At 40.0% G+C, this 23,547-nt stretch overlaps 1 protein-coding gene across 7 annotated transcripts in view; it reads left to right on the top strand.

Moving 5' to 3' along the window:
* PPARG (peroxisome proliferator activated receptor gamma) overlaps positions 1 to 23,547 on the top strand; it is a 131,899-nt gene that overhangs the window by 105,675 nt on the left and 2,677 nt on the right. For all 7 annotated transcript variants that reach the window (XM_025449535.3, XM_025449564.3, XM_025449545.3 and 4 more), the window contains one exon: positions 8,296 to 8,746. In XM_025449535.3, the coding sequence (XP_025305320.1) occupies positions 8,296 to 8,746 (451 nt within the window). The remainder of the gene's footprint in view (positions 1 to 8,295; positions 8,747 to 23,547) is intronic.

Here is a 23,547-nt window from a genome sequence, read left to right as displayed (position 1 = left end):
TCTCAAGATGTGATTTTTTTTCCCTTTTAGCTATAAACCATTAGAGTCATGTCATCTTATAGAAAAAGAAAACTGAAAAAAAAAAAAAGAAAAGAAAGAAAGAAAGAAAAAGAAAACTGTGGGATAATGCTGTATAAATAGCCAAATGCCAAGGACCACGAGTTTCCTGACTGTGAGAGGTCAGAGGTCACTGGTACCTTAACAGTATTATACCTGTATCCAGTTCTTCGCAATTTCAAAAAATCTTACACATTCATTATGTTCAAGACACATAGCCATCTTACAGCTGCTGTTATTATTCTGTTTTGTTTTGTTTTTTTTTTAAAGATGAGACTAGAGTCCAGAGAGGTTAAACATTTTGCCCTGAATTGACATAGTTAGCATGCAGAAGAACCCTGTGATGCAGGCCTTCTAACTTCTACCTCAGTGCATTCTGAGCATGATACTCCCTCCTGGAAGCTCGTCTTCCCCACTGGCTAGCAATGAGCCAGGTGGACAGGTGCGCTAGGAAAGCTTCACCTTGGGAAAACGTGCTACACTATAATTTATTTTTACCAATGTTTAGAATGGCAGGAATCTTCTGCCTTGTTCTGCTATCTCAATATATTCGCAGCCAGGAATTCTGTCTTTTGCTCTTCCCAAATTTTAGGGTCTAGGACAACTATCTCCCATTGAGGCAGGACTGCAGACTCTAGGTCCTAGTAAAGCTGAGTCTTTGTATTCATTAAATGCCCCCCAAAATCGGGGCACAGCAAAACAAAAGCCAGCGAAGACATCTGTGTTGCTGATGTGACTATGGAAAATCAACTGTGTTTATTCAAAGGGAGAAAAATAAAAGGAAAATTAGTGGCCTGGCTAAAAGGGGTTAACAGCTGAAGGCAGACGGCAGCAGTTTGCTGAGAGCCAGTGTGAGACAGGGACCTGGAGGCTGGGGAGGCCCAGAGCTGGGAAGGGAGCTAGGACAAGGATGAGGATGGGGAAAGAGTCCGAAAGCAAACTGTTTACTCCATAGTTTTGCCTCAGGCTTTTTAGTTTCCAGGAACTGCTTTCTCACCTTCTCTTTATCTCCCAATCCATACCTGCAACCCATGCTGGAAATCCTATCAATTTCATAGTACCTGGAAGATAGGAGGAAGGCATTAAAAAAAAAAGTTTTTCCCCAGTAGTCAAGAATTTAAACGTACACTACCAGTGAGCAGCATATTCTCTTATGTGTTGCTAGAGGGCAAAGAGCCCAGTCCACTGTAAATCACTTTAAAACCTCATGCCAATTGGCAATTTGGCTCTAAATCTTTGAGTTAAAAATAAGATAATTGTAGGCTCTTTATGGGATAAATAGGTATTAAGGTATTTTAAGAGAAAGGACTGCAAAATGCTTGATTATAGGCTTCTCAAGTTCAGAGGCCAAATGTTTGTCATGTTTTCCTCTATAGTAACTAAGACTGTGCTTTGCCCATAATAGTTACTCAGAATGTATTTGTTTAATTGAATTAAAAACTGTTGCCTGTGCCCCTTTGAAATTCTGGACTTTGAACAGAGAGCCTTTAACTAGCCCAATATTTGCTCACCAACCTGGACATCATTAATGGTCTGGATAGAGGCAGGATTGCCTCTTGTTAGGGTCTGGAAAGGAAAGAGAAATTGGGCCAAATTAAAATAATCCATTCCCTGATTACACAAAACTGAAATAGAATTATTTGGCTCTCACTTTTCTCCTTATCTCGCAAAATCAAATTAAGCACTAGTGGAAAGAAATAGTTCAGAGAGACTATGGTAGAAGGGAAAAAAAATCCAAAATGTGATTTCCAATGAGACTAGAGATTTGTTCTTTATCTTAGTGGTCATGTTATTTATTTGATAGCATGCTCTCAGGGGTGTTATGTTATCTCTTGGCCAAGACTTATGAAAGTTAAGATTTGCATTGATAGGAAAAGTCATGCAGAAGTATGGACTCTTGAGAGGGTGGAGGATATGGAAAAGTGGCCATGGCTGGTGCAGTAGGACAGCTTGGGTCTCATTATACACCCTGCTTGAGACTGATGTCATTAGTGTTGGTTAGGCCAAGCCTGGGGGGGCGGTGGGGGGAGGCTGCTAAGCATAATGGATGGCCAGTTACCCAGAATCTTTGGAAAAGGAAACAACTTTATTGAAAAGGCCATTCTTCTTTATCTTACTGCTCAATTTAACCATTGCCTATTCGGTCTCATTTGGGGATACCTGCTAATCTCTCCTCTCAGGACCTGTACCAGCATTTGCCTTCAGGCCAAGCAGGGCTTCTCCCTTCTCAACTAAACTTCGGTCTCCTGTATCTTATTTCCTGGTGCCACTCTCACCTTTCAAAACAGATAAATGAGCAGATAAATGAAATGCTTCTGTGTCCCTCCCATCTTTTTAACTTTGACATCGTGTCTTCAGGTTATGATGCCCCTACTTTTCATTGCCATGTCTGAAAGAATAATGCTTGGAAAGTTTAGGCTCAGGGCTGGATGGGATACAGACTCACCGGATACAGTTAACCCAAGAAGGAGGTTCACTAGCAGTAAACCTTTTAGCTGCCCTCAAAGGGGATTGGCACTGACTGTCCCCACAATCTCTTTCCCTTTCAGTGGCTTATAGGAGCCCAGCACCTTCTTTAAGAGATCCCGCTGAACTCTGAAAACCGTGAATATAGAACCAGGGTGCTGTGTTTCATGATGGCAATTTGAGAACTGAATGGACTTTGGAAGTTCCCAGTGTTTGAATATTACCCTGATGTGATGAACACACTGGGTGTGTCATTGTCACATGACCCCATGTTTGTTGGTGAAAATAAACAGAGAGTGGTTTTCAAAAACCATTTTCAGTGCCATGGTTTGTCATAAAACAATAAATAGAGAAACCCTTGGTACGCCTGCCAACTTTTCATCTCATATCTGAGAGATGGCAAGGCCCTGGCTGCACTATCTGCAAATAAGAAATAAAACTTGTTATTTGTACTGTATTGGACTTTGGGTCCCAAAGCATCACATTGCTTCTGATGGGTACATGTAGAGTCACTGTTTTTATAATTACGAGAGCAAAGTGGTGCCATCATAAAAATGGTTTTTCTAGTGTGTGAAATACAAAACTACCCAATAATAAAACCGACATGGAAATGTGAACTTTTGTGAAAACTGTTCTATACCCCTTCAAATTTTCCCATTCTAAAATTTACAGTGGCCGTCAAAGCCTCGTAATTCTCAAAGCTATTGGAAAGATATCTGTTCTTTTCTGTCCTACACTTACAGCTAAACAAAGTGTGGTTTCTTTCCCCTTTATGTACAAAAAAACCTGAGTGAGTTGGGATTTGCTCCCCTAAGAAGAAAGATACTGGACAAACTGTCAGAGAAAAGAGACTTAGGAGCCTCCAATATAAATAAAGAGCAGAATAGTAGTGCTGATTTGTTTGGATGGCTAATAAAGAAGCTGGGCGCCTGGGATCATTAATCCATATATTAATGTTAATAAAATAAATTCCTTTATTGCCAAGGCTATCAGGAATAGCTGAAGATATAAAAGACCTGAACCAATAGTGTTCTTTCAGACAATAAATTTAAAAAGATATAGTTAAGAAAAGCATTTAGATTTTTTTTTTTCTTAATGATTAGACTCAGTTGACCAATACCCTTGTTTGCCAGTTTAGTAACGCTTTGGCTGACAGTAGATGGTTTTTTAAGAGCTGTGGTTATGTGCTAGTTCATTAGAGTGTGAATAATTCTTCCCATTAAGTTTTTATTTCTCTTAAATCTCTAAACCATGCAGGAAAACAGAATTACATTTGAGAGATTTTTTAAACTTAACATCAGTCACATCCAGCACTTAACTAGCACTTCTAGGAAATAATAGTTCAAAAGGCACTGCCTCCAAGACCCCATCATAGAAGAGCTTCGGTTTAAAAGCCAGTGTTTCTCCCAGGATAGTCATTTTATTTTAAGAAGGAAAAAGCAGGAAAGACATGTAGAAGGCAATAGAAAGGGAAAAGAACTCATCATGAGTCAGGAGATCTAGGTCCAGTTCAGGGTTTGCTGTAAATAGTTATTTGACTCTGGAAAGTCTCTTGGCTTCATTTAGTTTATTCATATCTCGTCAGAGAATGATGATGTAGGTGATTTTTGAAGATCCCTTTGGGTCTATAAATCCCATGGTTCTCAACAAGAGGAAAAGAGAAATGGGCAAAAGCAGAAAGAAAATTGGAAAAAAAAAAACAACAAAACAAAACTAACCAGTGGGTTTTGACTAACATTCACTCATTATAGCTAATCTAGGAGAACCATGCATCTCTAAAAGGATGAAAGTCAGAAGAATAAAAAGGAAGAAGGAAACAAAATGAAGAAGATAGGCCCTAAGAATTCAGTTTTTCTTCCTTGAGACTTTGTTCTAATCTGTCATGAAAACTAAGGCTATCAAGAATGCTCTATGAGATGAGGCACACATTTTTTTTTCAAGCCAATTTGAATTCTGACGTGGTTGGCAAGTGATGGTTTGTGAATGGGTAGAGTTGTCTGTTACACTAAAATTTCAGTCTCTCAAATTGGAGCAATCACCAGGACAATCTGTGCTTTATTAGTTGACTTTCTCATTTGTCTCCATTAGCTTGTTGTTTGATTATTAGAAAAGAGCTGTAAACTTAAAGCATTCATGCAGAATCCCTTTCATAACTTGTATATTAAAATGATGTTATGGATTCCTAAGGAACACTATTCTTCTATTTCTCCAGTCAAAAAAGTCAACTTTTATTACTCTACTTTGTTTTCATTATTAAGCCAGCTTCCCCCCATGATCATTGTGTTATATATTAGCAGCATGCAAGAGACCTGTAACTAAATTTAATAATATATATAAAACAGTACTTATAATCCTGGTTTTGATATGTGGAGCCATTTTTGAAAATCAAAATATGTCAAAAATAATTGCATTTGATGTATCTCTCCAAAGAAAACTAATTTTCTTTTACAAAAACTATTTTTGCTCCCCTATAAAAACATTCTGTTGAACTGCAATTTTCTTCATGTCAGTCTCACCTTTTTTTCTGGTCTGTCCAGCATATGAGAAATACAAGTATCATAGTGGCCAGGGGCAGATTCACCACAAAGTGAATGAAGCTTAAGCATCAGGGCTCCTCCCTTGCACAGAGCCCCTTCCAATGCTCTGGGAAGGGTCCGAGAAATTTTGCTCTTAAAATTTGTATTATTGAACCCAGCAGTTGTCAAGATGTACCCAATGGTTGTGTGCATGTCAGGCCCCACAAAACCTGGATCCTGATAATTTATTATCTTCCTGTTCTTTCCCGTTAAGGAGAAATGCTTATCTAGCCATTTGATATAGTGTCTGAAGATAAATACATCATTAGTTCCAAACTAGAAGTGTAAAATCATTATGACCAAATTTGAGGATGCTGTGGTTTCTCTTATAATAGCAGATCATCAAATGATACCGTACAAGCTAATAGAATATGGAAGGCTTCCCTTTGATTTGTAGAATATACAGAAATATGGAAGTGAAGTTCATTTTATTTTACCAGAAGTGTAACATTAAATTAATGATCCAAGATAAATTACACAGGTCAAATTCCACTTGGTTTTAAGAGTTCAACCTTCTGTGAATCAGGCAAGTTCACTGTCTTTTCACTATTTTGAGGGGGGTGGGAGAGGAGGTCCCAGTGTGAAATGGGTGAGTTAAGTATTGGCCATCTAAGAATCAGTGAATTGGTGGCAAAGAAAGGCAGATTTTCATGCAGATGGTGTCTGGTGATCACTTTTGCAATTTGACAGATTTACATGGAGTCTGAAATTACCTTTGCAGACTTCAAAAATGCAATGAAAACAGTGTAGTCTTGGAAAAACAAATCTACCTGGTAGTCATTTGCATGTCAATGCCCAGAATTCCCTACCAGTTCACCACTTTTTCAAAATGCTGAAGGGATTAAAAAAAAAAAAAAAAAAAAAAAAAAAAAAAACCTAGAATGGTTTGGCATGATGGTGGGGGCTGCTGATTCCTTTCTCTGTCCTTGAGTGTTTACTGCCAGGAAATCCTGACCAACATCGATTGCCAAGGGGTTAAAGTCACATTGTTGTTAAATTGGGAGAGAAAATTAGCAGGATTTTGTGCCCTATGTTCAACTATCACAGAGTTTCAAAAACAGGAACCTGGGGCTTTATATGAGGGGACAGGGGAAGTCAAGGGGAAGAGTCACAGGGTGATTTATCAGGGCATAGTTCCAGATAAATTGCTTACATGGAGGTAGAAGAATTTCATGCATACATTCTGTGCCAAGAAGCCAAATGGTTGAGCAGAAGCCCATCCAGAAGTTGAAGTGGGCAGTGCTGGGTACAGTCTTTCCATATGTGAAGACAGGATGATTTATAGCCATGTTATTTTGTACTTACATATGTACAGCTACCTGTATGGTATCGATACCATCTGATTCTCATAGCAATAAAGAAAGTCAGTATTTTAATGACAGAAATTATAATATGCTACAAAAGTCCTAGAGGACAGAAACCACATTTTTCTGTAGGTTCTATAAAAGCATGTCTTTCTCATGATTAGAATCTGACATTCTGGGGTAACTCAGCACATTTTAACTGATGTGACTGATTATCTGCTCTTTTTTCCTCTCTCGTTAAGAATATCAATCCTGAAGTAGAAAAAAAAAAAAAAAACAAGCAGAATGTTTAAAAACATAGTAAGCATTATTTGTTTCCTAATTTACTTGAAGAATTAGAGGCACCAAGCAAATTTACTTTTGGGTCCTTGCAAAGCCTCTGCCCTCCTTTGGGGTTGACTAAACAGTACACTTGAAGTGAATCTTTTGGTTAGGAAAAAGGAAGAATTTCTGGAATAATTCCAGTGAATGGTGTTGAAATAATATGCAGGTTTGGAAATCTACTCAACATCTAAGAGTCCGTAGCATTAGTGTTATTTCTTTCAATGTAGACCAGACTTAATAGTTTGGTGAAAATCACAGACTTGTGTAGAGATTAACAGTTACAATCTCCAAACTTGAGTAGCTACTGCTACTCAGTATACTGCTTCCTCTTGCCCATCAGGAAAGAATTCTCAGCATCTCTGCTTAAAAGAAACTTTAGTAACACCAGAGACCTCATGTTCAGTGTTCAGGCATGTGCGTACATGCTCACACATACCCACATTAGACCACACACATGTGTACACAGCTTCAGAGAAACGCAACTAGAATATCTTCAAGAGAAAGGATGGAAACATCCAATTTAATCCACTGCCCTCAATTGAGAAATTTGAGCCTAGGAAAGTTAAAGGACTTTCCTAAAGTGACATACTTAACCAAAACTGGAACACAAACACCCTCAACTCTTATTCCAGTGCTTTCAGGTCTACACTTACTTGAATGAGATTGGGAGTTTAACTTCTATAGTTCAGTATTTCCAGTGTATATAAAATGCTGCCCCTTCTCAGAGTAGCCTAGAGAATTTCACAATGATGGCAACCCTTTGGTCAGTCTATACAAGGAAACGAAAGAAGAGAGATCATTTAATGACTAGCAACTTACTTTTGATGGCAGCCTTTTGCAGACTGAGTAACTGATGCATGTGTTTTATTGATTATTTGACCTTTAAGGACAGATATTGTGAAAAATAAGTTCAAAACTGTTTTTTAATTTTGCCACTTTATATGAAGTGCTTACCCACAGGCTTAAACATCTGGCTCTTTCTGAAACAGATTGCTTCCAGAGCATTAAGAAAAGAAATAGACATTTTCTTGGCTCAATATTTCTCATCTGCTTTCAAACTGAATTTTTATAGTTAAGTATATTTTACAGGCACACTGCGTTTCATTTGAGATCTGAGTAGATTTAATCTAAAACTGTAAGATTACTTTATGTTCAAGTGGGTGTGTTCAACCCTGAGTTGCCGAAATGATTTTTTTTTTTTATTGAAAGAAGGTTAAAAACACACTCTCTTGAAAGCCAAGATAAACAACAGATTTTGTATGATTTTTACAAGTCAGCAACAAAGTTTCTCCAAACAACCAAAACTGGAATTATTAGCCAGTCATACATAAGTAAAATGTTGCAGTATAAGTTGAAAGAAAAGAAGACCAAGCTTGGTAAAATATGTTTGGTTCCAGAAGACAATTAGGAGCAATAATCAGGAGATGAGAGTACTTTCTCATTAAGTATCTTCAACCTTAAAGATTTTAGTTAGCGAAGCAAATGTGTATAAAGAAACTGGAATGGGATTCACCCTGAATTAGAGATCTCCAACTCAGCCACTTCCCTTTTTTTTTTTTTTTTTGCAGCCATTTGTTATCTATGACATGAATTCCTTAATGATGGGAGAAGATAAAATCAAGTTCAAACACATCACCCCCTTGCAGGAGCAGAGCAAAGAGGTGGCCATTCGCATCTTTCAGGGGTGTCAGTTCCGCTCAGTGGAAGCCGTGCAGGAGATCACAGAGTACGCCAAAAGTATCCCTGGTTTTGTAAACCTTGACTTGAATGACCAAGTAACTCTGCTAAAATATGGTGTCCATGAGATCATTTACACGATGCTGGCGTCCTTGATGAATAAAGACGGGGTTCTCATATCAGAAGGCCAAGGATTCATGACAAGGGAGTTTCTAAAGAGCCTGAGAAAGCCCTTTGGTGACTTCATGGAGCCAAAGTTTGAGTTTGCTGTGAAGTTCAATGCACTGGAATTAGATGACAGCGACTTGGCAATATTTATAGCCGTCATTATTCTCAGTGGAGGTAAGATGCATCTTTTGATCTTTCGTGGAAGAGGGTGGGACAGCAGTATGATAATTGGAAGAATTTTGACATCCTTTTCTCTGTACTGCACTTTCATGCAAAAATATGCCAGTGGCATGATGCCATGAGAGCATCACTACACAGGTAAAGTACCAGGAGAGAAGATCATAGATTTGCTGTTGGAAGGCTGTGGGCAACCCCAGCCTTTCCAGTCAAATCCAAACATGAAAAACAAATGCCCTCTTCTTCTTTTTTCTCCTTTTTTTTTTTCCTTTTTATTTTCTTTTCCCCTGTCTTTTCCCACCCCTCCCCTTCTCTCTGTTCACTCTCCCTTCTCCTTCCCTTTCCTTCCCATCCCTTCCTTCCCTTCCAGCCAATCTATTCTTCATTTCATTTAAGTAATGACATGTACAACTTTGCTTAAGTCACAGTGCTCACTTGGCATAGAGAGAGCACAACTAAGTGGTTTGGGGCAGATTTTGTTCCTGCTCTACCATCAGGAAGATATTACTTTGAATTGCTTTCCTAATATCAGGAATCGAGTAATATTTATCTACTGACTTCCACCTATTCCCTCAGGTAGATTTATCTGATGGCTTCCCTTAAAGTAACTTTGTGAGGTGGTTGGCTGTGATTAAAAATATAATCTGAACCAGAGAGCACAGAGCAGAGAAATAAATTGAGTTATTTAGCAATTCATTGTATTTTTGGCCTTGCAAGTACATGATCTAACTGACAACTCCAAAGCCAGGTTTTATACTAAATGCTACTTTCATTGGCTACTCCACACATTTCCAGCTTATGTAGAAAGTTTTACTGTCATGTCTCTGTATAAAATTGTCTTTAAGCAATGAGTTTTCATTACTGAAATGGACTTCAGGTGAGCTTTTTGTGTGTACTCTACAGACAGAGGATACTCTTGGCAAAAGCTGACGTGGGGAGGGATGGTGGTCCTATAGATGTAAACTGTAAACTATATAAGATATTATAAAGAACATGGTGTACTCTGTCCTCCTTTGTTGTCCAATTACTTGAGAGCAGAATACTTCTGAAATCGGGTGCCTGATTACTACTAATAATAATGATAGAAAACACTTAAATACCTACTGTCTTCTAAGCAATATCCTAAGCACATGATACACGTTCACTTAATTCTCCAGCCCAGCAAGAAAAGTACGTTTTGCAAAGGAGGAAGCCAGAGCCCTGAAAGGTTCAGTCACTTGCCCAGGGCTACGCAGCTAACACAGGATAGAACCAGGATTCTGAACTCCGGTAGTCTGGCTCCAGAGTCTACAGTAATACTGCCCTTTAGGTAACTTGGGTGCAAATAGATGACAGTGCAGCCCAGGTTAACTCTGGAGCCTCCACTGCAGTGTCAAGTTGTAACTCCTTTAAAAATGGTGTTTGGGGGGTTATATTTAATGTAACAAAAACTACTGTCCAACATGTTGTAATACCTTAACTGAATCTACTTAAACAGATCACCCCTCGATCCTCTGGGATCCATGATCAATTCAGCAAAGAAGAATAAGATTCTAGTTTATTTGAGGTGCATTAGGAGAAGAAACTTAAATTTTGAAGCACTAGATGAGAAAACAGGTTGTTATTGCTTAGCTAATAATTTGAGGCACATTTTATTTTTTTTAGGCACATTTTATTTTTAATGCAAAATAGAAATATTAACAGTTGATATGTTTCTAAGTTTTTTCCTGAGCATACCATATATTCCATGTTTATATTCAGTCATTTTCCCCACGTCATTATGTACTCTTTGTTAATATTTTTCATTAATTTTTGAAAATAAAAGTAATACGTGGTCATTTCATAATTCAAAGGGTACAGAAAAGTGTGAGTGAAAATTAAAGGCCTCTGTCCTCAGAATAAAATAAGATTAACAAAGTCCTATTCCTCCTCCTGAAAAGTTTCTGTCCATGTGCTAGCATATATATGTATACACACTACCATTTTAATGACTATAAAATATTCCATTTTAAAAAGGACCATTATATACCAAATAATCTCTTTACTTATTTTTTTTAAGATTTTATTTATTTATTCATGAGAGAGAGAGAGAGAGAGAGAGGCAGAGACACGGGCAGAGGGAGAAGCAGGCTCCACTCAGGGAGCCCGACGTGAGACTCGATCCCAGGTCCCCAGGATCACACCCCAGGCTGCAGGCAGCGCTAAACCGCTGCACCACCAGGGCTGCCCAATCTCTTTACTTAGGATTGCTAATTTAAAAACCTATCAACAAGAACATAGAAAATATCAAAAATGTGTTCTAAATTTTTGTTTTAGTGAACATTATTAAGTGTAAATTTCTGTTGAAATTCCAAATTATTTTCTCATTCTAAAGTACCAGAAGTGGAATTGCTGGGTAGATGATTATAAATATTTTGTTACATCATTGCCACATTGTTCACCACAACATTTATGAGTTTATATTCCCACCACAGATATACTAAAGGAAACATTTGAAATAAGCTATTCGAAGATGATTAGTTGCTAGCCAGGGCAGGTTTACACAAGAAACAGTCATGATAATTCTGGACTTTTTTGAACAAATTTTGGGTTTGTTTTGTTTTGTTTTGTTTTGCTTTTTAGGATTTATTTATTTTAGAGAGTATGTGTGTGCAAGCAGGGGGAGGGGCAGAGGGAGAGGGGGAGAGAGAGAATCCTGAAGCAGACTCCCCACTGAGCACAGAGCCCTATTTGGGACTCTATCCTAGGACCTTGAGATCATGACCTGAGCTGAAATCAAGAGTTGGCCACTTAACCAATTGAGCTACCCAGGCGCCCCAGCAAGCAATGTTGTTTTATGGGCCTGTGAGACAACAGGGTGTTTTCATCTAGGAAAACAGCCATTATGGCCTATAACTCATAAGCCAGGTTATTTAAAAACCAGCAATTTATTAGGCTTTAAATTTTTCATTAATTTGTCAAAAAATAACAGTAAGTTGATTGCAGGCTTTGGTTTTTTTAATTATGAAAATTAAAAATGGTACATTTTAAATGTGGATGTTATATAAATGAGTTCCTTCTGGTCTTACACAGACCACTTTAACAGTAGCCAATATCCAGATCTTATTGGATCCTCACAACAATGAAGAAGGTAGCAGCCAGCTATAAATTATTAAAGTCTTATACCTGTGGTTATAATGAGAAGAAAACCCTGTAAATAATTTTAGACTTCCTTAAAAAAAAAAATAGAATTAACCATTGACTAGTTCCCATATCACAAAAGGCAAATCCTTCCCTGATCAAAGTTTGCTTTTGTAGATGAAGTCTACCTACAGGCAGTAGATAAGAATGAATAAACTGGACCCCATGTTTGCATAATACACAGAAATTTGATTCTCTTCTTTACTCAGAGAAGCTGATTGGGTATGGGCCAGAGAAAGAACTGCTCTTTTCCAGTCCAAAGACTGGACCTCAGTAAGATAATAATCCCAGTCATTTGTAGATGCTGAGGTCAGTATCCCAGATTGTGGCTTATTAGATCATTTATATTATTATATATTTCTCAATGAGTTCTAATTTTTTTCCCTATCCTGGTCTTTCCAGAAAGGGAAAACATTCATGCAAGCAAGAGGCAGTGATCTAGTAAACAAATTTCTGATCCTACCTAATCTTAAGAAAGGTTCATCATTTTCTTTTGTGTAGTTTACATTGAAGTCTATAGATAACTTTAGTGATCCCAGAAAGAAGAGCTTTTAGCAGGGGTACCACTGACCTCATTCTGAGCTGGCCCTAGGATCACAGAAGAATTTCGTCTGGTGAAGGTGCCATAACCCTAGACTGAAGGAAGAATGGGAGATGGGCACTCCCACAAGGGTAAGAGTAGGGTGGTAAGGAATTAGGGAGACTAAAGGCAAGGCATCTCCAGAAGACCCAAAGGGGACTTTTTTTTTTTTTTTTTTTTTTTTGGATGAAAGTACCTGATTTGACCCAACTAAGTATTTGCTGAGGAAACTGGAGTTGCTATAGTAAGATCACTGTCATTCAACTTCAAACCTAGAAACTGCTGATATGGTGAGATTTGGTACTTAGATTGGCCTGGTGCTTAGCATCTTTACTGTTTACTCAGCTCTCAAACCAAGCTAGCTGAGAAAGATGACCTAGTTCTTCTCAAGTTTTTCCTCCTGTCTCTCTCCACTGAGCTTGAAGCAAGAAAAAAATGGGACAACAAAGAACAAGAGTCCAGAATCAGATAAAAGACAGCACTTTATACCTCTTTCAGAGCATTTCATATATGTTCTCTTGTTAGATCCCAACAATTCTCCTATATTTTTATCCTTGTTTCATAGAAGGAAAAGCAAGGGTCATAGACTTAAGCTGTCTGAGACCTAACAACTAGTGAGCAGTGGGACTGGAGCTGAAACCCATGTGTCCTGTCCCCTTGAAGTGCCCTCTCTGCCACACACCCTATCCCCTGGCTAATGGATCATGGTCACCCTGCTCACACCTGTGTTGGTGGCCACAACCTGTGTTCCCTTCACCATACCCCCTAAGGTATGGGCCCATAATTCAGCAGTAGTGCTTCCTCAGTAGTCATGATAAGTAATAGCTTCCCTTGCTCCCTCTAGGATGGGTGGTGTCAAGAGTAATAAAACTGCCTCCAGCATGGGCATGTTTGCAACTGGCGCCACAGCTTCATGCCAACCATACTAGCAAACTCCCAAAACTACCCAGCAACCAAAGCCAAGTATAAAGCTCAGTAAAACTGACAAGCCCCAGGACACTCCATTGGACTCTTTGCCCCCTTGAGCATTAGCTGTTAAGTGAAGAAAAGCATAGGAAGGTTCCAGCTGGAACTCTGCAACAGGATAAAGCTCTTTTTGTTAATTCAAAACAGTTTGGAATCCATTGCAGTTCTTCCGAAACTTCCAAGATATGGGGGAAGAAATTCACTGGGTTTTACAATATATTTTTTGGGGTAGATTGCCATCACCATCTTAATGACAGAGAAGATGTAAATATTGATACAATGGCCACAGATGGCAAATCATCAGCCTCCTCGTTTACCCTCTTGAGTATGGCTTGGTTATGCAAACCACCTCTATAGCAGCTCCTTCCTTTTCCAGCAATCGCAGCCATGTTCTTTCTCTGTGCAGCAACTTTGGACAGCTGGTCTTGGAGTGATCATGGGTGTTTCTGCTGTTGAGTGGGCAGGGAGCTGAGAGAATAGGGCACAAGAAAGGGGAATTGTTCTCATAGCTGTACTTTTGCAGATCAAGGAAGAGTTGATGCTCTTAAGACAATCGGGTACGTCCTGGTTCTCTCAGGTCAGTAACCCAGGGCTTCTAATTCTTACTCTTGGTCTTGACTATCTATGCGTGTATATATGTGTCTTTTTTAATCTGTTGGAATTAGAATAGAATCAAAGCACAGCATCCAGTCCAGAATATGTACTTAGTAAATGCATACTGAATGCATAGTAGTCAAATGTTAATAATAATAATACTGTCATCGACACAATACTTCACTGTATGCCAGGATATATACTGAGCACTTTACCAATGCTCATAATCTTTGCTTAACCTTTCCTGCAGCTCTGCAAAGTCTGATATTATCCTCATTTTACAAATGGAGAAAATAGAAGTTTAGAGCTCTAAGATTAAGCAGCTTGCCCAAAGTCACAGAGCCAGTGATTGATGAGGCCAAGATTCAGATCTAGGTCTCTCTGACCTTAAAACTGATGCCCTAGGTACTACTGCCTTCCATGTATTGAGATGTGGAAACATCCCAGTTAATTACCTTGGTCTTGGAGTTCTTTGGCAGTTACCAAAAACTACCTATTTCATTTGCCTCCAAATATTTCAGTCAAGAATTTTCAGGTTGTAGTCTAGATATTTCTTACTAATATACAAAGCTCTTCTCAAGACACTGTTTTAACCTAACAAAATGATACCCCAGGTTTGAAAATTGCTGTGGGAAGGAATGGAGCCTAGTATATAACACTGAAGCCTGGTGCTGTGTTCTTTTTTTTTTAAGATTGTATTCATTTATTCATGAGAGACACACACAGAGAGAGAGGCAGAGACACAACCCAGGCAGAGGGAGAAGCAGGCTCCACGCAGGGAGCCCGATGTGGGACTCGATCCCGGGTCTCCAGGATCATGTCCTGGGCTGAAGGCAGCGCTAAACCACTGAGCCACCCGGGCTGCCCTGGTGCTGTGTTCTTAAACTTGTTCAGGTAGCATGGCCCTTGGAAATGATGGCATTTGTTTGTAGCACTCATCACAAAAATTGACGATAAGCTTTAAGTAACTAAGTGAATATGTTCATACTTCATCAGATACCATCTTACACCGGGTTCTAAGAGAGATAAGTGGTTGCAGAAGAAATTTATGAGAGAAATTTAAAATTGTTAAAATACCATCAAGTAACTTCATGTCTTCCTGCCTGTCAGAGGCAATCAAACTAACACTCATTCAGCTGTAGCTGCGAACACCTCATGCCACTTCTCAGGCACAGAGTTTGAGGACCTTAGTTTGAGTATTCCATCTCTCTTCCCCACCCCTCATTGCCCTTCAAAATCTCGAGGATATTTCCAGCTCATGTGTAGTCTTTGCATTTTCTGCAGAACTCTTTTACAAGTTAGAATGGATGATGTAGCAGTTCTCTAGAACAGGAGACAGAGTACCTGTGCCTGAGTGGGCCCACACTTTCCTTGAGGAAACTGCACCTTAAGGAGGCCTCTGATTCTGCAGGACCCAGTCACCCCCCACATCTCTTTGTCTGTTAGCATCATCCTTACTAGTTGACTGGGAGCAGCAGGCACAACCCAAAATAGTTTAGCACATGGTATTAAAAACACCATGAACAACAATAGGCCTTCTTGTTCCTACTCTCCTATGTTAGTTAACTATGCAGCTATCTCCGTCTTATCCATACAATTTTTTGGACAAGACTTAGGTTGGTGTCTAAGTGGCAAAAGTTGTTTTTCTAACTTCTTTCTCATGATACTGAGGATAAACAAAGGTGTCTGATTTCTCATCTGACTAAGCTCTGAGTAGGAGAGTCAAAGAATGTTACTACATGGTTCCTGTCCCCATCTGGGCCATGATGGTGTCAGAGAGTAACAGCATTCATTTTATTAACTGAAAAATATGTAATGGCACCTACAGTGTGTCTGCATAGCCTGCGACACTCTGCTCTTCTGTTCTTCCCACCATGCTGCCATGTCCAGTGGGAAAACCTTTGTCAGGTGGCCAGGATGGCTTTGAATAATGACTCAATTAGAATTATCTAGAAATGTCCCATCAGTTCACTCTTTTCATAACTTTGGTTTAGATAGAGGTGAGGTGTAACTATGAGTTCTTAACTGGCATGCAAATTCTGAAAACCAGAGAGCTGGCAGGGGCATGGAGGGATAGGGAGAAGATGAAACATACTAGAATCATCTGAGAAACTTAAAAAAATACACACACACATACATACACACACAGAGGCTTTTGTTGTTTGTAGAACATAGAAGCACCTTTCTCTGTGACTGCTTCAGAAGTAAAATCTCTTCCTCAGTGAGTGAGCGCATGATTGTGTTTGACCTCAGAGACAGACATGGGATTGAAAGCCAAACTGCTGAGTCATTCCTATCCCCACACCAGCAGTCTTGGAAAAGGTTCAGTCAGTCAGTCAGTGGGCTGCTTTTTGGAGCACTTTATCATTCTGGGTTCTCACAATGTGTGTTTAAACTCCGGGTGACCCCAGGCAGCCTTCCAGACTGGCACAATCCACCAAGACATTCAGACAGATCATCTGCAAGTGAGGAAGAATGAAACTCAGGACCAGTTCAAGTCACTCATCACAGAGAGGCCAACACAGGTTGTGAAGGCACAGTGTACTCCCAGGGAAAACACCTTTCAAAGGTCTTGCCAGATTCACAAATCAGAAAACCAGAAGAGGCAGGATGGAATATTGGAAAGCTTTGGAATTGCTGGGACACCCGCCTCCACCACTTATTAGATGTGTGATTTCACTCAATTATTTACCTCCCTGGGCCCTAATTTCCTTATCAGTATCACAAGTAAATGAAATAACATTATGTGAAGGCTCTGGCACAGTGCCTGGGACCTGTTAAGCACACAATAAATGATAATTTTCTCTTTTCCCCTTATGATAGAATTTGAAGTAGCTCTTGGCAATCTTGCCAGTCAGATTTCTTGTAATTCCACCAATAGTCATTCTTAAAATCCTTTATTACCATATAAATACCCCTAGGGAGATATCAGCTAATCCCTTTATCGGCTATCACTTTAAGGGGATTAGTTGTGGATTGAGCAAAAAAAACCCCAGGGGAAAGATATAACCGCAGGAAGGGACAGAGGCCTGACGAGCTAAGGAGAGAACTATAAGCCCCGTTACCCCTCAAGGAGATAGAGAAAAGCAGGAGTGTGGTAAGTTTCCACACTCCCAAGGTTCTGATAAAGGTTTGGGACATTATGTGTTGAGAGGTCATATTGGAGATTAAAGATCACACCATTGTTTTCAGATCACAGGTTCTTCCAAAGACATTGAAAAGGAAGACATTGAGGGAGAGTTGCAGAGAACAAATACTTGGCTACGTTCTACATTTGGTTATTGGCATTTCTAGAGGTTGAGGAAGCGAGGAAGAGTGGTTGGCTTAGAGGGAGGAGTGTGTCAGGCTTGATGAGAAAGAAGAAATCATTCTCTTTCCTCTCCAGTCTTCTTCCTCTACCTCCCACCCACCCACCCCCTATTTCCAGTTCTGCTCAGAGCCAGTGCTAGACATAAAAGGAGCAGAAATTTATCTATATCCCTCAGCTCAAGGGAGATTCACTGCTCTCCTGGTGCTGACACAGAGAAGGGGAACAAACCATGTGGCGGAGCTTCAGTTGAACAACCTTTAGAACAACAAGGGGACCCTAACTCCCTGGTGAAAAGAGACAGGAAAGACAAGGATTTCCCAAGGGCAGGATGGAGATCTCGAGTAGAATTTCCATTCTGAAAGACCTGGAAATAAAATTAGCCCAAGCTCATTTCACTCCCTGGAGGTACCATTGAACAATGCAAAAAGCTTTGAAGACAGAAAAGAAGAAAGTGCATCTCACCTTGTTATTAGTTATCTTTGTGTCCACTGTTGTAGTTAGAGAGGTGGCTTTTGGGGGTGGTAGCTGAGTGTTTAAGTTGAGGGAAGTTGGTGTGGAATGGTTACTCGATGGACAGATAAAAGAGAATATTACCTGGCTGGTTTCATTGTGGTGGTCACCCCCTTCATCATCCTGACCACATCCTGTGTGTTATTGTTTTAAGGAGTGGTTGTCGTTTGGACATAGACAGAAAAAGCATTAATCAGGGAAATGTTAGAATGTCAACCCACTCCAGAGTGAAGGACTCTGCTGACTACATGTGGGTTCATGGGAGAATGTGCTTGTTTCAAGAGATCTTTATCTGTTTGATAACACATTTACAAGACCTCCCAGTTATGTGGTTCCCTTGCCCAGATAGCCACCATCAACTGCATTTCTCCTAAAATCACCACCATGCAGCCTTCTGATTAATTTAGGCTTGCCCTGCTGGGATTCCTAATACCAAATCTCCTGCAAGGTGCAGCCCCAGGAGGGGAAAGGGAAAAAACATTTGGAAGGGGAAGCAGAGAGATGACTGAGAAGAAAGGAGCAATGAAAGGAGAAAGAACAGGAAAGATAGAGGACCCAGGAAAATTAAAAGAGAGAAGAAAGCAAGGAAAAAGAGGCAAGTGATATAATGCTATTATAAATAGAAATAGCTGCCTCACTATGTGTCAGAAATTGCCCTAGCACCTTCCATCTATTAACTCATTTAATCCTCCTGACAACACTATGAGCTGCATTACTCTTGTGTCTCCATTTTTAAAATGAGGAAACCAAGGCACAGAATAGAATGTTAAGGAACTTGCTCAGGATTACCCAGCAAGTAAGTTTTAAGGCTGGGATTCCAACTGCTTCTCACTGAGCCACTAGTGCTTACTTTTGGCTGTGCATTAGAATCACCTGGGAGCTTTTAAAAACCTTGAAGGTCATACCCCAGACCAAGCCAATCAGAATCTCTAGAGCTGGGATCCAGGTATTAGTTTGCAGGGTTTTAATCTCCCCATGTGATTTCAGTGTGTAGCCAAAGCAGAGAATCACTGCAGTCCATCAAGGTCCAGTTGAAATTTAAATATGAGAAGAACACACGTGAAACTTTCTTACAAGAACATGGAAAGGAACTGCTATAGGCCATACCATAGTTTACCGAAGATAAAGTTGGCTGAATTCACAGTTTTGCCTAATGTGCTTACCATGATTCCAATAGATCAGAAAATGACTGCAGAATCCCTAACACCATCACTTCAGGGAAGAAGTGAAACGGGGTGCCCTGGCTTCCTTTATTACTGCTCTAAACTGTCTTGCTTTTATGCATCCGACTACAAGAATGAGAACCTGCCCAAATCCCTCAAACGTGAGTCTGCATCAGGAATATATATATATATATATATATATATATATATATATATATATATATTTTTTTTTTTTTTTTTTTTTTTTTTTTGTGCTCCTAAGTTGTGCTCTTACCAGAATCAGTTCAGGAATCTTCCTCTTCCCAACTGTGTATGCTGGGAAAGCCCAACCCAGCCTACACTCCAGACCTGGTCCTGGTGGAAACTGTTTTTATTTGAACAAACCAAGAGAATATTCCTATCTCACAGAATCCCTTTACCTTGCTCATTCTCACCAGGACCTTATGAAAGAAATACCATTGTCTTTAAAAAAAAAAAAGCCAAACTCCAGAAAAGATGAAAGGACTTGTCCAAAGTCACATAGAAAGTAGGTGGAAGAGAGGACTTCAAATCTTCAGTTTCCAAATCCATTGCTCTTTTCAACACATCTGTGAACTTAGGAAGACTAGAATAAAGGAAATTGGAAAGGAAGTGTAAAAGGAAGCCCTACCTCCCCTTTGGTTTTCACCGGGCACCTGAACTAAGTAAGGCCTTTCATTGTCTGTGGATCAATTTACAGCTGCCCAGCTATCATACTTCTTGTTTTCTAAATCCCCTGGATAGTCCTTTCCAGATTAGTCTTTATCAGAAAGGCAATAGACATAGATTGGAAAAGCCTTAATAGCAGCTCCTAGAATAGAGACAAAACCATCCACTTTGGGTTTTCTGCCTTTCTCTCCAGAAGACCCCACCAGGGCCCTCTGATTCCCTGGATGCCTGCTGAGAAAATCTGTGCTTGGGAAATGCCTGGCCCAGGTGGCTGATCCCAGGAGGGTCAAGAGAATTAGAATCTTCTTCAGCTCTCACTCTACATAATGGAGCCAGATCTGGATACGATGAGAGTTTTGTAGGTTTGCTCATAATCAGCAGCCCTCCATAATCAGTTCCAGCACTGTGTGAGCGGGGACCGGAAAGGTTGCTTTCCCAATTCTTTGCAGCCTGGGAGTAAGGAACCAGTAATTGACTCCAGCTTCCTTGAGTGTTGTGTCCTGGAGTATGTGAGTCAACACTCACTTTCCCAGAAGGGCCTTCTAGGCAACCTAGGCCAATAAATGGGGTCCTTTGACCCTGACCCAATTCCAGACTTCAACTCTGACCCTCAGCCAGGTGCAGGAAGAAGATCTCTGTCAGGCCTTCTGAAAACAGTATCTTAGCAGGTACTGGGGAGTGGAGAGGGAAGGTCAAGGACCCAGGATGGCTCCAGGTGCTGGCAGAGACCTGCACATTTGTGATGTCCAGCTTAGCTCAGCAAGTATTTGACTGTGTGTGCAAGGAAAGTGGAAGGAAAAAGAGGAGAGGGCACAGGGAAGGCCTTAGAGCAGGGTAGAAGGTGGGGAGCAGCCCTGGCAAATACCTTTTGCCTTCGATTCTAGAGATTGCTTTAAGACCAAGGGAAGCTATTTAGTTTTTTAAAGAAGAGAAGCCAAGTGTTTTAAATTTAAAGTGTAAGCCTGTTAATGTACTTTTCTAATTAAGTTTTGAGTGTATTTCCCCGTTTAATTATGTGAATTATGTATTTACAGACTAGAAAATTGAGGCTTGGTGGCCTTGATCAGTTTGCCCAGGGTCACAGAGCTGGTTAAAGTACACTACTTTTTACACTCAACTGCACTCGATTTTGCCTTGATGGAGGCTCAGTAAAGGGGACAGAGACAGATCTGTAAATGATCTAACTTGTCACTGGAGAAAATATAAATCAGTGGCCACAAAATTTCAGCCATTCAGCCAAACTTCATCTGTCACATAATAAAAAAAATAATAACTTGCCAAAGAGGGATTTGAAAATCCAAACCAGATCCTTTTCCACTCCTAGAGGAGCCAGTTCCATTACACTGCACCCAAGCCAAGTGTTTCCAGCAAGCCTGATCAGCTGCATTTTAGGGTTTGGTTGTTTGAGCTGTCATGATAAATGAAACCTACTAGATTAATGTAATCTCTGCAGAAGTTCTGACTGATGCTGCCCAAGAGGAAGGAAGAAGGAGATAGCATTCTAAGGAGCCAGTGTCCCAGTGAGCAGAGGTTCTACACAGGGTGTGGGGTCCCAGCCCATGAAGGAGCCACATTCAACACCCGCCTTCCCACAAAATGCTGCCATTTCAGATGCACATGCATTTGCATAGCTACAGAGGGCTATTGAAATCTGGAATATTCATCAGGGAGAGAGGATCAGCAATCATTAAACCGAAGGCACCAGTCCAGGATTTGTCAGGGGCTAAAGCATCAGGGTTTTCATGATTGCATGGCAATTGTGAGAAAGGCGCAGGTCCTCCAGGGGCACAATTCTCTAGGCCAGGACTGCATCATTTGTTTCTTTCTTAGAATCTGAGATTTTTGCAAACCTAAATGCTGGGTGGGGTGGGGGGTGGTGAGGGGAGAGAGGAAGTATACTTATTCCAATCAATGGAATAAGTAGAAGTTAGAAAACAGAAATCAACTCAAAGTTTCCTTCGTAATTAAAGAGGAGAAAGGGAGAGAATGAAAAGAAACTTAATTTAAAAGAATGTCTAGAGTTCTGAAAATCCCACTCTGAGTCCCTGCTACCATTTCTCTCCTGTACCTCACCTCAGTGGATAAAGGTTCCTAGAGTTTATTAGAAACAAGAAAACACTGTTTGGGACACCTGGGTGGCTCAGTGGTTTAGTGCCTGCCTTCAGCCCAGGGCGTGATCCTGGAGTCCCGGGATCGAGTCCCATGTCGGGCTCCTTACATGGAGCCTGCTTCTCCCTCTGCCTGTGTCTCTGTGTCTCTCATGAATAAATAAATAAAAATCTTTAAAAAAAAAAAAAAAAGAAAAGAAGAGAAGAGAAAAGAAGAGAAGAGAGAAAAGAAAAGAAAAGAAAAGAAAAGAAAAGAAAAGAAAAGAAAAGAAAAAAAAAGAAAAGAAAAGAAAAGAAAAGACTGTTTATGGGAGCCTTCTTCATTGCATTGTTCACCAACCAGGAGAATTGTACTTTTCAATCCAGGACTCTTAGCCAGAACAACCTTCTTGCTCATTAACTCAGCCAACTGAGTACTTCCTGTGTTTCCACCAGAGGCTCAGAGATTATCAAGACATAGTGTCTGCCCTCTGATACCTCATGACCTCATAGGGAACATAAAGAAGAAAACCAGTACTTATGGTTTGATTTATAAATACAATATAGTTATAATACAGTGTTTGAAATTAAACAGACTTAGATTCAAATTTCAGTTCTGCCATTTACTAGGAAGTAGCAAATCTTGGGCAAGATTTAACACCTTTCTCTAAATCTTTGTTTTTCCCTCTATAGAACACTGGCCTTGTGGAGTTTTTGTGAAAATCAAATGATCTATTATGTATAAAGCCCTTAGCTCATTCTTTGGAAAATGATAACCATTCAATAAATGTAATCTACTAGTATGATGGAGATTGAAGTGTTTATAGGGTACAATGGGTCCAGAGAAAGGGGGTTGGAAGAATAGGGGAGAGGAAGAGATAATGTCAAGGAGGGTTTCCAAAACATAGTGACACAGGCTATATTTTGAGGAACAGGTTGAAGTCAGTAAGATGGGTAAAGGGAAAGGAAGGCTGTTTCATGAGAGAAGGACAGAATCTGTATAAGCACAGTCGTGACAGAAAATAGGATTTTTGATGGACTTAGTTTGGTAATAGCCTAATATGGCTAGAAAGAAGGATGGTTTCAGAAAATGAGACTACAGGCTGAAAGGTATTATAAAGGTAAGTAGGGCCTCCTGGCTGGTTCAGTTGGTAGAACTTGCACCTCTTGATCTTGGGGTCATGAGTTGATACCCCAGATTGAGTGTACAGATTACTTAAAAAACGTTAAAAAGAAGTTTTTTTTAGGGGTGCACCTGGGTGGCTCAGTTAAGCATCTGCCTTCAGCTCAATCATGATGCCAGGATCCTGGGATTGAGCCCCATGTGGCTCCCTGCTCAGTGGGGAGCCTGCTATTCCCTCTCCCTCTGCTTTTCCCCCTGCATGTGCTCAGTCTCTCTGTCTCTCTCTCTGTCAAATAAATAAATAAATTTTAAAACGTTTTTTAAATAAATAAAAGGTAAGTAAAAGCTCTTTACAATGCTTTAGAAAGAAGGGGAAGAGATAAAATTAGAAAACAAGGGTGAATAGCCTTCAAGATCTGAAATTTGGAATCAGCACAAGGTATCAGGTGCTATTACCTGATGTCCTGAATGGCGTACAAAAACTCTGCACCCCCTCTCATGAGCTTTAGTAAGAAAACCCTATATCCTAACCACAGTGCAACAGGCCTGAGAAATTACAAAATAAAACTTAGAAGTTAGAAAACAAAAACAAACACCCACATTTTCCACTTGGAAATTT

The sequence above is a fragment of the Canis lupus genome, chromosome 20, assembly GCF_003254725.2.
Source record: "Canis lupus dingo isolate Sandy chromosome 20, ASM325472v2, whole genome shotgun sequence".
NCBI lineage: Eukaryota > Metazoa > Chordata > Mammalia > Carnivora > Canidae > Canis > Canis lupus.
This window is presented reverse-complemented; position numbering and strand designations above follow the sequence as displayed.